The sequence below is a fragment of the Bradysia coprophila genome, assembly GCF_014529535.1.
Source record: "Bradysia coprophila strain Holo2 chromosome X unlocalized genomic scaffold, BU_Bcop_v1 contig_26, whole genome shotgun sequence".
NCBI classification, from domain to species: Eukaryota; Metazoa; Arthropoda; class Insecta; order Diptera; family Sciaridae; genus Bradysia; species Bradysia coprophila.
The window spans coordinates 2,403,218-2,415,336 of record NW_023503313.1 but is presented as its reverse complement, the minus strand read 5'-3'; the positions used below and the strand labels follow the sequence as shown (position 1 = coordinate 2,415,336).

The window sequence follows — 12,119 nt, the reverse complement described above, 5'->3', positions numbered from 1 at the left end:
ACATTCCAACGAAATATTCGAACATTAAGTGCAAATACGATATGGAAACGTACATATATACACCGACTTTGTATATGACGACCGACTATTAAAGCTCCGACTCTGTACTATTTATTCAATTCGGCAATATGTTATGAATAACAATTACCACAAATTAATTTTTTTTTTTTACATTCGGTGATGTGTATATATACCAAACTCATAAAATTTATAACTAACTGAATATATAGTTAGACAGACAGCCATCATCAGCATCATATGTTTTTAGTTACGTAATACGTTTCGCATAATAATAGAATTTCTTCTGCGAGGAAAAAAAAACTAATGCTAGCGCTCGTAAGTGAAACAGCACATGAAAATTTACTTATTTTTGCATTGCCATGTGTAATGTTTATACATTCGAAATGGAAGGAGAAATATCACACACGAGAAAAAAAAATCTGTTTTGAAGATACATTATATTGATTGGTACATGCCGTTCGGTTTTGTTTAATGATCACGTATTACGTTTTGAAAGAAATTGGAGATATAATCGAAAATGCTAAATAGTTTTAATTCCTTTCGGATGGATTAAAAAATAATACGCCAAATATGGGTGCCGTATTATCTTACACTATCTAACAACTCCATTTTCTTGTTCAATTTTTTCTTCTCGTGATTTAATGAAACATTACTGATTTATACATACACAGCAATAGATTTGGTTGACCCATTTAATTGTTGTATAAAGTAATTAACTTTTGTAAAACGCTTTGGATATATAAACCATCGTAATACTAATGACTTAACCAATTGTCCATTTATAGGAAGATGCGAATCGAGGCAAACCAAATTGGGAACATTTATCTGATGAATTGCATGTGTTGATTACAGTTGAAGACACAGAAAATCGTGCACAAATGAAATTAGAACGTGCCGTTGAAGAAGTACAAAAGCTTTTAATACCGGTGAGTAAATCGTTGATTCGTTTGTTGTTGTTGCTTTATTAATTGAACTTAAATGGCTATTACCATCAGATTTGTATATTTCGTATCGAATTGCTTCATATGGCGATTCTATTATGTTTCTGAATTACAATTTTCCAAATCGAAAGTTAAAAATTTTAATTATTTTTGGGGAAGAATATCATATCTCACCGGAAAGTTAAATTATTGCCACACAGTGTGATGTAATTTTTCATGCCGAAATATCAACAGCGACTTAAAGTGAATACGAATATCATTAGCGGAAATTGCTATTAGGGATGTTCCTATTCATTTTGAGTTATGTGTCGCATCTGATGTTTCTAACTGTCTATCGTTCATTTTATGGCTTTTACTTTTCGAAATTGAATTTTTTTTTACACAACCAACCAAAAAAACTTTATACCAAAACAGCAAGCCGATGGTGAAGATGAACTTAAGAAAAGACAACTTATGGAATTGGCTATTATTAATGGTACATACAGAGATTCCAGCACGAAAACAGCTGCTGCAGGTAATATATCACATGATGACATAAATCAATATCTTTCCATTTTCAAAACCGATCCTTCTTTTCCAATTGAAATTGAAAGGAAAAACCGAAAAACCGATTTTCTTTTTCACATTATATCCAAACACACTTTCGTTTCTGTTGTTTGTTAAGTCATGAGAACGTTGAACTTGATGTTTATTTTTGGATTAATTTTCAATTTGAAAACTACCTTTTACTGTTTCTCGCTCGAGCTGTGTATTTGCTTTTTACATTTAAATAAAAGTAAAATTTTTGTTCATCGTCGTAACGTTATACAAGCTTGAAAAGCTAATTTTAGAGACGAAATTCTTTCGGTATTATATTTGTTTGCTGGTAGAATTCTGACATTCTTTTCTGGAAAACACAAAAAAATTTCCATTCAATTTGTTCAACTTCACAAAGACTTTCCCATAAATCCTACATATCTTGAACGTTCGTTTTGTTCGTATCAACACAAACTGTACACACCAACAAAAATGAAACGTTGAAAGGGAAAAGAAATTGTGGAATCCAAAACAAAACAAAAAAATTTCATTTCAACATAAAAATTACATTTAAAAACCAAACATAAAAACACATTTTTGTTAACAATTTTTCCAAGAAGATATTCACCTTCTAGCCTGCGAAGAGGAATGGCGTCGTTTGGCCCAATCAGCTGCCGAAAATCGCATTCTATCACCAGCCATGGCACCGGGACTCCAACAACAATTGCGTTCACCTGGTCAGCCGTTGGGCGCACCATTGATTCTGTCACCGCGCATGTCCGTACCGACAACAGCAGCCAGCCTATTGTCTGCATCGGCTCCGCCCAATATGGAACATGCTGGCCTCATATACGCGACCCCATATCCAGATTACACAAATTATGCTGCTCTGGCTGGTAATCCTCTACTACAGGAATATGCGGATCATAGCGGTGGGTTATTTGCTAGATAAACAAAAATATAAAAACCAAATTTTTTATTTCTTTTTTTTTATTTTTCATTTACAATTTTTAATTCAACTTTTAATATTTTTATTCAAAATATTTTTTAATAATTTAATATATTTACAATTAATGCAAATTAAATATAATAATATTTATAGGGGGTAGATAGAAACGATAAAAAAAAGAAACCGTAGAGTTGTGTAGACAGTAATGAATGTTTCCTTAACATATTTTTCTATTGAGTATATAGACACTGCTTCCAGCTTTAGTTAGTTTAATAAACCTGTTTAAAATAATAATAAAATCAAAATCCTCATAAATATAGCAACGTTTCGTTTAAAATATTAGTGGAATTCTTAAACTTAGGTGCATTGAGAACGTTGCTAAATTTATGAAATTCATTTTATAGTAGAACATTATCGTCCAAATAATATCGCAAAAAATTCATTTAATTTCAAAATGTAATTCAAATATCATCGACTAGACATACATTCACGCCGTAAGTGTGCTTCCCAATTCATAATGAAATTATAATGTAAAAATGGAATTAGGAACAACAGATCTTTAAGAAGGTTTAGTGTCTTTACGGAAACGGCGATGGCCCTCTTACTGTCTGTGCACAGTTACCATGACAACTGATTCCATGACCACAACTTTACAATTTCTCGAGTACATGAGCAACCGATTCCAAGGAACGGTTAACTTCCTCACTGTAAAGCAAATCCTATCGGATTGACTCTCTCACGTAAGGCAAATGGCATTGGTTGATTGAATGCTTAATTCTGTTTTGCTCTTCAATTGAATTATTTTACAATTTCTCGTGAGCTATGTGTACTCATTATTGACACTTACGAGTCTGCGAGAGAACAGTTAGTCCTTTCCAGCTTAGTATTTACAAGTCACATGTGTACAGTATTCCTCGCTAATATGGTCGTGAGATACGAATTCTCGAATTCTCATAATGCGATGAGTCTTAGAAAGTTTCTAGTCATCCACAGGCTTTGTTACCTTGACACTTATAGATTACGATGAAGTAGGGAAGTTTACGTTACCGCTATTTTCTTCTACCAATACATTGGATTATTATCATGCAGAAATTTGGTGTATTGTAAGTGAGAAACATTTGAATTTTTGGCTCACTTTTGGCGTGAATTAGTCACAGGCAGATAAATAATATCGATAGCTCACACCATGACTCTTCGAGGTAGAATGCGCATGTGAATGACTGCTCGCAGAATCTACGTGTGAGCTGCCGTTATCATTTCACTGGTCAGACAGGGTGCATGTTAGGGAATTGAAATTTCCATGCAACTGACCCTGATAATTTGTGTATACAAAATTTTCTTTCCATTTTTTTAGTCAAATCTAACAAACACCGATATTAACACTAAAATTATTTTTTTATTTACTAATTTATTGCTTTTTTTCTAGTTTCTTTTTGCAGCAATAGCGTGCCATTTTATTACTATAAGAAATCATGAGTTACCAGTTTTTTTTAGCTTTTTGTTTTTACCGTTTAATTTATTTTTTAATTCGAATACCCAGCAATGTTACTGCATGTTTTTCATTTTTGTTCTTCGTTTTTTTTTTTTTGAATTACGACGAGTTTCAAACTCGTAGACAATTTTCTAGTCAATTTTCTATATATTTTTAGAGTGAACAAAGTTAAAGAAAAAAAAACTGTTTTGGTACCACAAAGTAAACATTGTGTGTTCGTCTAAAAAAGTCGAAGAATTGTATTTTTTCCAGAACTTTTATATTTAAATTTTTTTTCTAAATAAATGAATTTGCATATAATGTGAGCTCAGCCATTGTCTTTTTGATGTTCAATAAAAAATGTAATGTGGTTTCTATGAATTAGGAATGTACATCATATGTGGGTTTTGTGTATTGGTCGACAAGAACGAAGAAAAAATAATAATAATAAAACGAATGTGTTTTGTTTACGAAGAAGTTTCGAAATCGAACATAATGTTTGAACAAAAGTTTTAATATGAAATTCGATAGCAAGTTTGTCAAAAAAAAAATTGTTTAAAATAAAGTCGTCACTGCCGTCAATGTTCAGATGAAGATAATAATTATCTTATAATCCAACGACCTAAATATTCTATAAATTCACTGATTTATTTCTTTGCACAAAGCCTTAATTTTGGAAAACTTGATACAGTTAGATAAAATCCTAGCACCAGCTGTTAACACCACTAATTACTAAAAGTAGAATTTTAGAAATTATTTTTAGAAATTTTCAGAAATAATATTCCAAATAGAGATCAAACGACAGTCACTACAACTTATGGATTTGTACTTTGATTTGTTTGTAAAATTTCAGCTGTGACAATTCAATCTATTTTGAACAGGAAATTTCTCTTTCGATATTAGAGGGAAGTGTTTGGTCCTACCCTCAATTTTATAGGAATCTTTTTCCTAGATATTTTCTCGCCTTGTCCTCACATACATATTGGTGCAAACAGTAACATTGCTTAATACAATTCTTTTCTTTTATCAAATTTGACACTTTTATCTAAAACAATTCTATTTATTGGTTTTCACTCGAAGATGTATCGATCAATTAACATAGAATATCGAAATTACAAAAATAAATTTTTATTGCAACATCAAATTGATTCGGAAAAAGGTTTAAAAATTAACTGAGCCAGCAAGGTAAATTGCAAACAGTGGTATCAAAATTAGATTAATTTTGTTTGCGTCAGAATAAAAAAACTGGTGCGGTATAAAGACAGAATTTATTTTTTGTTGAGCTTCCAAGCTTCCTACTTTTTTATCTCAGATAAATTCAAACTAATCGTAAAGAAAATTAGTTTTCATCCCATTTTTTTCTGAATTAAAAAGAAAAAATCGTTTGTCCTTTGTCCCTTGGTCGCATTGAAATTTAAAGAAATATTTAAGTTTGCAATTTTAAAGTTAAATATTTCCTTAAATTTTGTATTATGCAGATTAATTGTTTCTGTGTTTTTTATCCTTTTTTTCTCTTTTAATTTAATTAAATGTATCTGTAACACTATAATATATTTTTGTACATGAAATTTTGCAGTTGGTCGTTTTTTGCATGCTGGCTCCGTGTTTTAAGCCTGTGTCTGGGCGTCTCTACTCCAAAATATATTTTAATAATTTTTTTTAATAATTTTATTTAAAGAGAAAAACGTATACATGTAGTCGGATAGTAATATAAAAAGAAAAAAATTTTCAAGTTCTAATTTTTAAGTTATTTTTTATATAAAAAAATGAAAAAACAAAAACATGAAATTAATCAACTTATAGCAAAAACATATTTTTTGTAGATAAAATACTCATAGACAATTTTCAAAAAAAAGAAGATTTTTTTTTTGAAATGATTGAACTATTAAGTCTCACTGATGACGATATTTTGTTGTCTTTTTTTATCTTTTACTTTCTTTTTAATTCTAATTTAAATTTCTACTTCTAATTCTTCAAAGGGAAAAAAGCTATCGAACGAATTTGTTTAATTGATAAAAATTCTCGCACCTTCATTAATTTCACAAAACTCAGAACAGATACGTACTATTTTACTATTTATCAATAAAAAAAACATTTTCTTTAATATAAGAGAATGTATTTAGTAGCCGCAAGTGCCATTCTTTATTTTTATTCTGCCTAACGTTTCTGAGTTTAATGCCGATTCCATTTTTATCAATTACATTCGATGATTTTAAGCGTTTCACTATTTATAATATTAAAAAATAACAAGAAAACTTCGATCACAACACAACACTCTAAAAATGAACACCAGAAAACGTTTATTTATACACTTGTCCGAAGTATTTGATGCTCTATCGATGCATTTACCGCATTTCATAACGATAAGATCGCAGTTGATTAGGGTAGTGGTGTGTTTTTTCGGGGGTGTGTGAGTGTGTGTAGATGTAGAATTTATATCAGAAACATCCGTAGCATTGCATGAAATTTAGAAATTTTGGAAGTGAAAGAACTATACATGATGACCAAATTAAGAAGTTGATTCACATTTTAAATATTGCATTGACTGCACAAAAGAATTACAAAAATTCTTTTATTTAATCTGCCGTGACGGGTCATCAGATAGAAAAATTGTTGAATCAAATTTTAACACAGAAATGGAACGATTTAGTCATCATGTAAAGTCCTTTAGTCTTTATGAAATCTTATTAGACGATCAAATCAAATAAAAACAATTGCAATTATCAACTAAAATTTTCCATGGATGAGTTAGCTTTTCCCTTTTTTTTCATTTTAAAATCATTTCTGCTATCCTGTCCACCTTAATTTCCTTGGTTAACAATAAACTTCCAGTCTCCCGAAAGTTTGTTCGTTTTTGAAATTAAAATTTTTACGAAAGACTCATTAGGATTGAACGGAATGTCATTGCGTCATCACTGTGTATGGATTGTTCCATATGACAAGTATTTTTATGATGACAGTGGCGTGGAGATACGTTGAATTTTATACGAGTTTTATTGTGCGGTATTTTTGGTGTTTAAGTATAATTTTAAAGAAAATGTTTTTCGTTTTGTTTTAATTTTTAATTTTTTTTTATTTCGAAGAAGTTATTCTCTTACCGAATCAAAAAGGTGCTTAATATATTGTTTTGGGCTTATCTATTGAAATAGTCCGTCCATAAACTAGTCAAACGAAAATTATTTTTTTCCTTTGGTTTTTCAAAATGCTTCAAGTATTTTGTTTTTATTTTATTAATTTTTTTTATTTATTTCATTTTCGGGAGTTTTTTTTTATTTTGTTTCCATTTATTTATTATTTATTACAAAAAAGAAAAGAACTACGAAACACTCACGTCTTTTTTTAGTTACCATTTTAGTATTAAATTAAAAAACGCGTTTTTATGACACTTTTTTTTACGAATAAAAGAAAAAAGTAAACTCTAGCCATATAAAAAAAACCTCTTGCTAGGGAAGTTAAAATAGAAAATATTTTTAACATAAACAAAGAGCATTCAAATGATTTAAAAACAAATGAAATGAAATAGAAAACTCTTTTGAATCAAATCAGTATTTTAAATAAATTAAATTCATTCTTATTTCTACATTCGTTTTAAAATACAATCGTAATAATATTTTACTTAAAAAAAACTTTATTTTACTTCCAAACCTTTTTGCCGTACTTACTTACCATACATTTTCAATATTACCATTCTCTAACTGAAAATTAATCCGATTTTTTTCACCTTTGCACACATTTCTATATTTAAAAAATATATTGAAAAAATGACGATTCCATTGTTTGTGCGATTTAATTTCTTAGTAAAATGTAGTGAGCATGCTGAAATTCTAACTGAAAAATATTATAATTCCTTTCGGGGAACAGCACCTATAAAATAACCTGTCGCTGGTCGAAAATCGCATTAAAAAAATCTCCCACTTTGCTTGTGTCAAGTTTTTTCATTCTTCAAGTATTCATTACAAAATCTACTACTTCACATATGTTTTGATTTACAAAAATACTTTAATTTTATGCATTTTAATTTTATTTCTGTCATTGTCTTCAACGAAATATGGCAATACCGTTTCGAAAAAAGTTAGGGACAACAGAACATTTTAGGTTTTTCTATTTCAAAAAAAATCGAAGTCTTTGACGCGTCGCTTTTGTTTTTATTTTATGTTTCTTTTCTTCATATTTTGTTCTAATTTAGTTAGTGAGTTTGGAACAATTTAATTTTCGTTACTAACATTTATTTAAAAAATACAACAAAATGAAAAAAATTAAGTTTTTTTAGAAAATTAATTTTTATATTTTTTCTCTTTACTTTTTTTTTCTCTTAAATGTTACAAAATATTAGTTGATAAAATTCTAAGTATAAATTAGTTAATGATAGGTTAAATGAAACAAAGAAATATATAAAAAAAGGAAAGTTATTCGGAAAGAAAAGGGTTTTGTATGAATAAATAAGTAAATTAAATTTATAAAACCGTAGTCTTAGTGTCTGAACAACAAATATTTCAAAATATTTCGTAGGATTGTAGAATTAAACAATTATTTTTGCTTGTTTTTCTTTTCAACAACAAAAAAAATTTAAATTTATTATTGTTTGTCAGTAGGCGCAATAAAGCAACAACGGCGTTTGGCCGCAGCCAGGGAACACCCCTACACAAGGGCCGGGGCACTCTCGTAATTTGTTGTTGTCTCAATAGAAAAATTGTTTCAAAAGGTTAGTTCCACATTACAAATTTTTAATTTCTTTTTTTTTGTTTATTTTATTTTATTTTTTTTCTATATTTTTTGTTGTTCGAATAAATGATGACAAATTGACAAATTATCTGTGGGTTCTAAAATCGATTTTGATTAGTCGGCCTCGACAGAAGGTCTTAAACATGTTCGGATACGAATTCGATAGAAATTAATAAAGTTCATTAATAGTAGTCAATTTTTGGTGCCTTCACTCACAAATATTAGAATCTCGGAAAGTTTTGAAACTCTCAAAAATTAAAATCTAAGAATTTTCGCTAATTTTCAAGACACTGCTAGAATTTCGAGAATTTTAATTTCCGAAAATGGGCTTGTGATATCCAGTCTTGCTAAAAATGTATCAGCGTCTTAATTATAGATTTCTTATTATAGATAACTTCCAGCTAATTCAGAGGTGAAAATGGAAGGAATTCCGACTTAATGCAAAATAGAAATGTCAACAGTCCAGAAGAAATTTATGTTTCTATCTTAACTGAAACTCTGCTTTTGCATCGTTTTGTCTAAATGATGCACGAAAACAAATTAGTAAATGTTTCTTCAAATTTAATTTTTGTGTTCTCTTCTCGTATGTTTCGGTTGAAAATTTACTCGTACACCTAGAAAATGAATATATAAATTCCACTCTCTGATGATACTTTCGGCTTCATATTCTTTTTTCCCCCGCATTCGTATCAAGACGACCGATTGTTTTTTTTTCTCGTGTCTTCGAATAAAATTTATTTAAGGTGTTTTTAGCCTCTGCACGCGTGACAAGATTTCAAATATATTGCTCTTAAATATATATTTTTATTAACGTTCCGATGGTGTGTCCGACTCTCCGAATGCATTTGTGGAAATTTTTCCGTTTTGAAAGAATTATTATTCCGAGAGAAAGAAATGAAGAAAATAGAAAATTTCTTTTTTAAATGCGCTTGGGTTACCGAACAAAATGATTTATTAATTGTGTATATAATGTACGGTAGTCGCTGGTTTTTTTTAGAAAGGAAAAACTTTTTTTGATAATTTTTAATTTTACAAATGACAACCAGTTATTTTATGTTACTAGTCGTTTATAATTTTCATTAATTTTTAATGGTTTTTTTTATTGAGTTTCTTTTTAATTTATTTTCTCTTTAAATATAAAAAAACAAATTGAATTGCTTACCAACGTAAGAATTTCCACGAGTGTATCTTCTATTTCAATTGTAATCTTAATTATATCGCTAGTTTTTGTGCTGGAAGAATTCTGGGGCTATATGCAGTTAGTGACTCTGTGTTCGGCGGTTGTTTCGATACAACATCTTTTTCGTTGCATTTTATTACGTATTTATTGGCTCGTTTTCTGATCGGAAGAGTGTCCAGATTTCCGTTCGTCCGCTTCAGTATTCGGATTCATCCCATGGTAAGCAAAATGAAACGCTTACCATGGGTTGAAATCCGAATAAAATCGATTCACTGGTAGAATGTGATGGAATGCGAATCGGAACAGGGTTCGTTTCAGTAAAATATTCTCCAAGAAGTCTTTACTTATCGAAAATGCGATTTTTTTTATTATTATTTTTTAGTTAAATAAAATGTTAGTTAAGAGTTGAAAATCGAACTTTTCTTTCCAAGTGTATTAGGTATCGTAGGTCGATTATTTTTTTTTATAATAATGTGTGGTTAATTTTGTTTATTTTTCACTTCTTGAGAAAAACAAAAAGGAAAAATGAAACAAAATTAATTTCTTTTTCGAAAAAATAAAGAAATTATTTTATGTAAAGAAGAAAAAAAATTGTTCAATTCGTTGACTTGTGCCTTTATGAACAAAAAAAAAACATTTTTAAAATAAATATGTATACTATATAAATATTTTATCGTATATCGTTTTTTGTATGTAAATTAATTATACTTAAAGCAATTATGGATAGTTTTTTTATTATTATTTTTCTTTTTTATATTTTCAGTTTTCAAAAAAAAAAAGTTTTCTTTTTGTGTAAATAAGAAAAGAATATTATTTAGAAAAGGAATGAAGACGCAAAATCTGATTTCTTTTTACTATATTTACAGCGTTTAATTTTAAAATAAATATTTTTATTAGTTTACTATAATTATACAATCACAACAACAAAAAAATACTGAAACATACTTTATAATAGGTGCAAACATGATGTTATTATTATCTCAATTTATATTAATTTAAAACAAACAAAAAAGAGAGAGAGAGAACAATCAACAACAACAACAACAAAATTTGTAATTTGAAAATAAAGTGAAATTTTATTTCTGAAAAATCGGGTTTTTTATTTTTTTCTTTAAATTTAATTTTTTTCTTTAATTAATTTTATTTTTTTTGCATTTTACAGTTTCTCGTATATTTATTATTTCTTGTAGATTTTTTTTTTATTTCAATAACTCAATTTACAATCATCAAACTAATTTCTTATTTATTTTTTGAATCAAATTATTATTTTCATTTTCATTTTATAACACACAGAGAAAATTTAATTAATTGAAAATCACATTGTTGCATCGAGACTTCATTCGATTTTTGTTCCAAATAAATTGTTTTGTTCTAATAAAATTTTCTGTGTTTTATAAACTTTAAAGAAAAAAGTAATTTCTAACCTCTTCATGGCACCTAAAGATCACACACTTACATAAATGTCACTCTCTATATAAAAACACTTACAAATAATCTATTTTTTATGAATTAAAAACTTCAATATTAATTTTAATTATTTTTTTTTCTTTTAACAAATAAATTTTAATTTTTTATCATAAAATGTTTTTTTATGTATTTTCAATTATAAAAATCTAATTATTTTTTTACTTAACACTATTAATATCAATTCTATATTAGACATTTTAGAATTATTTTTTTAATTCAATATTCTAGACCACCACACAAAGCATTATTATTGCATCTATTTTTATTTTAAAACTATTAAAAACAAACGTAATTGAAATCGAACAAATATTTTACTATATTTATTCAATTAAAACCAAATTAATTTTCAATCAATTCAATTAAATAATAATCAAAAAAATAAAATAAAATTTTATATTTTATTTATTGCTAATACCAGACTAACCAAAGGCCAAGTTAACTAAAACAAAACAAAAACAAAAACAATTTATTAAATAATAAAATAATTTTTCTATTTTCACACATAATTATAGAAAAATGTTGAATGTAATTGTCAAATTTAATTTAATTTTTTAATTAATGATCGTGTCCCATATAATTTTTTCGTTTTCTTTTTGTTGTTCTTCCGTTTCTTTTCACATTAAAAAGCAACAACAAATTCATTTAATCAACAATTAATTGAATAATTATGACAAGACATTGTGTAACCCATTCAGTCATATAAAAAAAATCTATTTTATTTCGATTAAATTCTTTTCTTTGTATTAAATTTGGCAATTATGTGTTCTTAACCATATTTGGAGCTGCAATTTATCATCAAAACTTGGTTAAAGGAGTTGGGAAATCTATTTTTGTTATCAACTTATTGAATGT

The 12,119-nt window shown here is 27.8% G+C and overlaps 1 protein-coding gene and 1 long non-coding RNA gene across 12 annotated transcripts in view; both read left to right on the top strand.

Annotated features, from left to right (window-relative positions):
- Positions 1–12,119, top strand: part of LOC119069306 — a 481,283-nt gene that overhangs the window by 432,336 nt on the left and 36,828 nt on the right. The window lies entirely within an intron of this gene.
- The window catches only part of LOC119069239 (protein held out wings), a 77,262-nt gene that overhangs the window by 59,211 nt on the left and 5,932 nt on the right, over positions 1–12,119 (top strand). For 3 of the 11 annotated variants that reach the window (XM_037173287.1, XM_037173286.1, XM_037173288.1), the window contains 4 exons: positions 807–947; positions 1,377–1,476; positions 2,114–2,410; positions 8,488–8,600. In XM_037173287.1, coding sequence (XP_037029182.1) covers positions 807–947; positions 1,377–1,476; positions 2,114–2,410; positions 8,488–8,564 — 615 coding nt within the window. In that variant the 3' untranslated portion in view covers positions 8,565–8,600. Of the gene's footprint in view, positions 1–806; positions 948–1,376; positions 1,477–2,095; positions 2,411–3,853; positions 4,000–5,474; positions 5,886–8,487; positions 8,601–12,119 lie in introns of those variants that run through there. The other 8 variants (XM_037173283.1, XM_037173282.1, XM_037173285.1 and 5 more) reach the window with 7 other exon arrangements.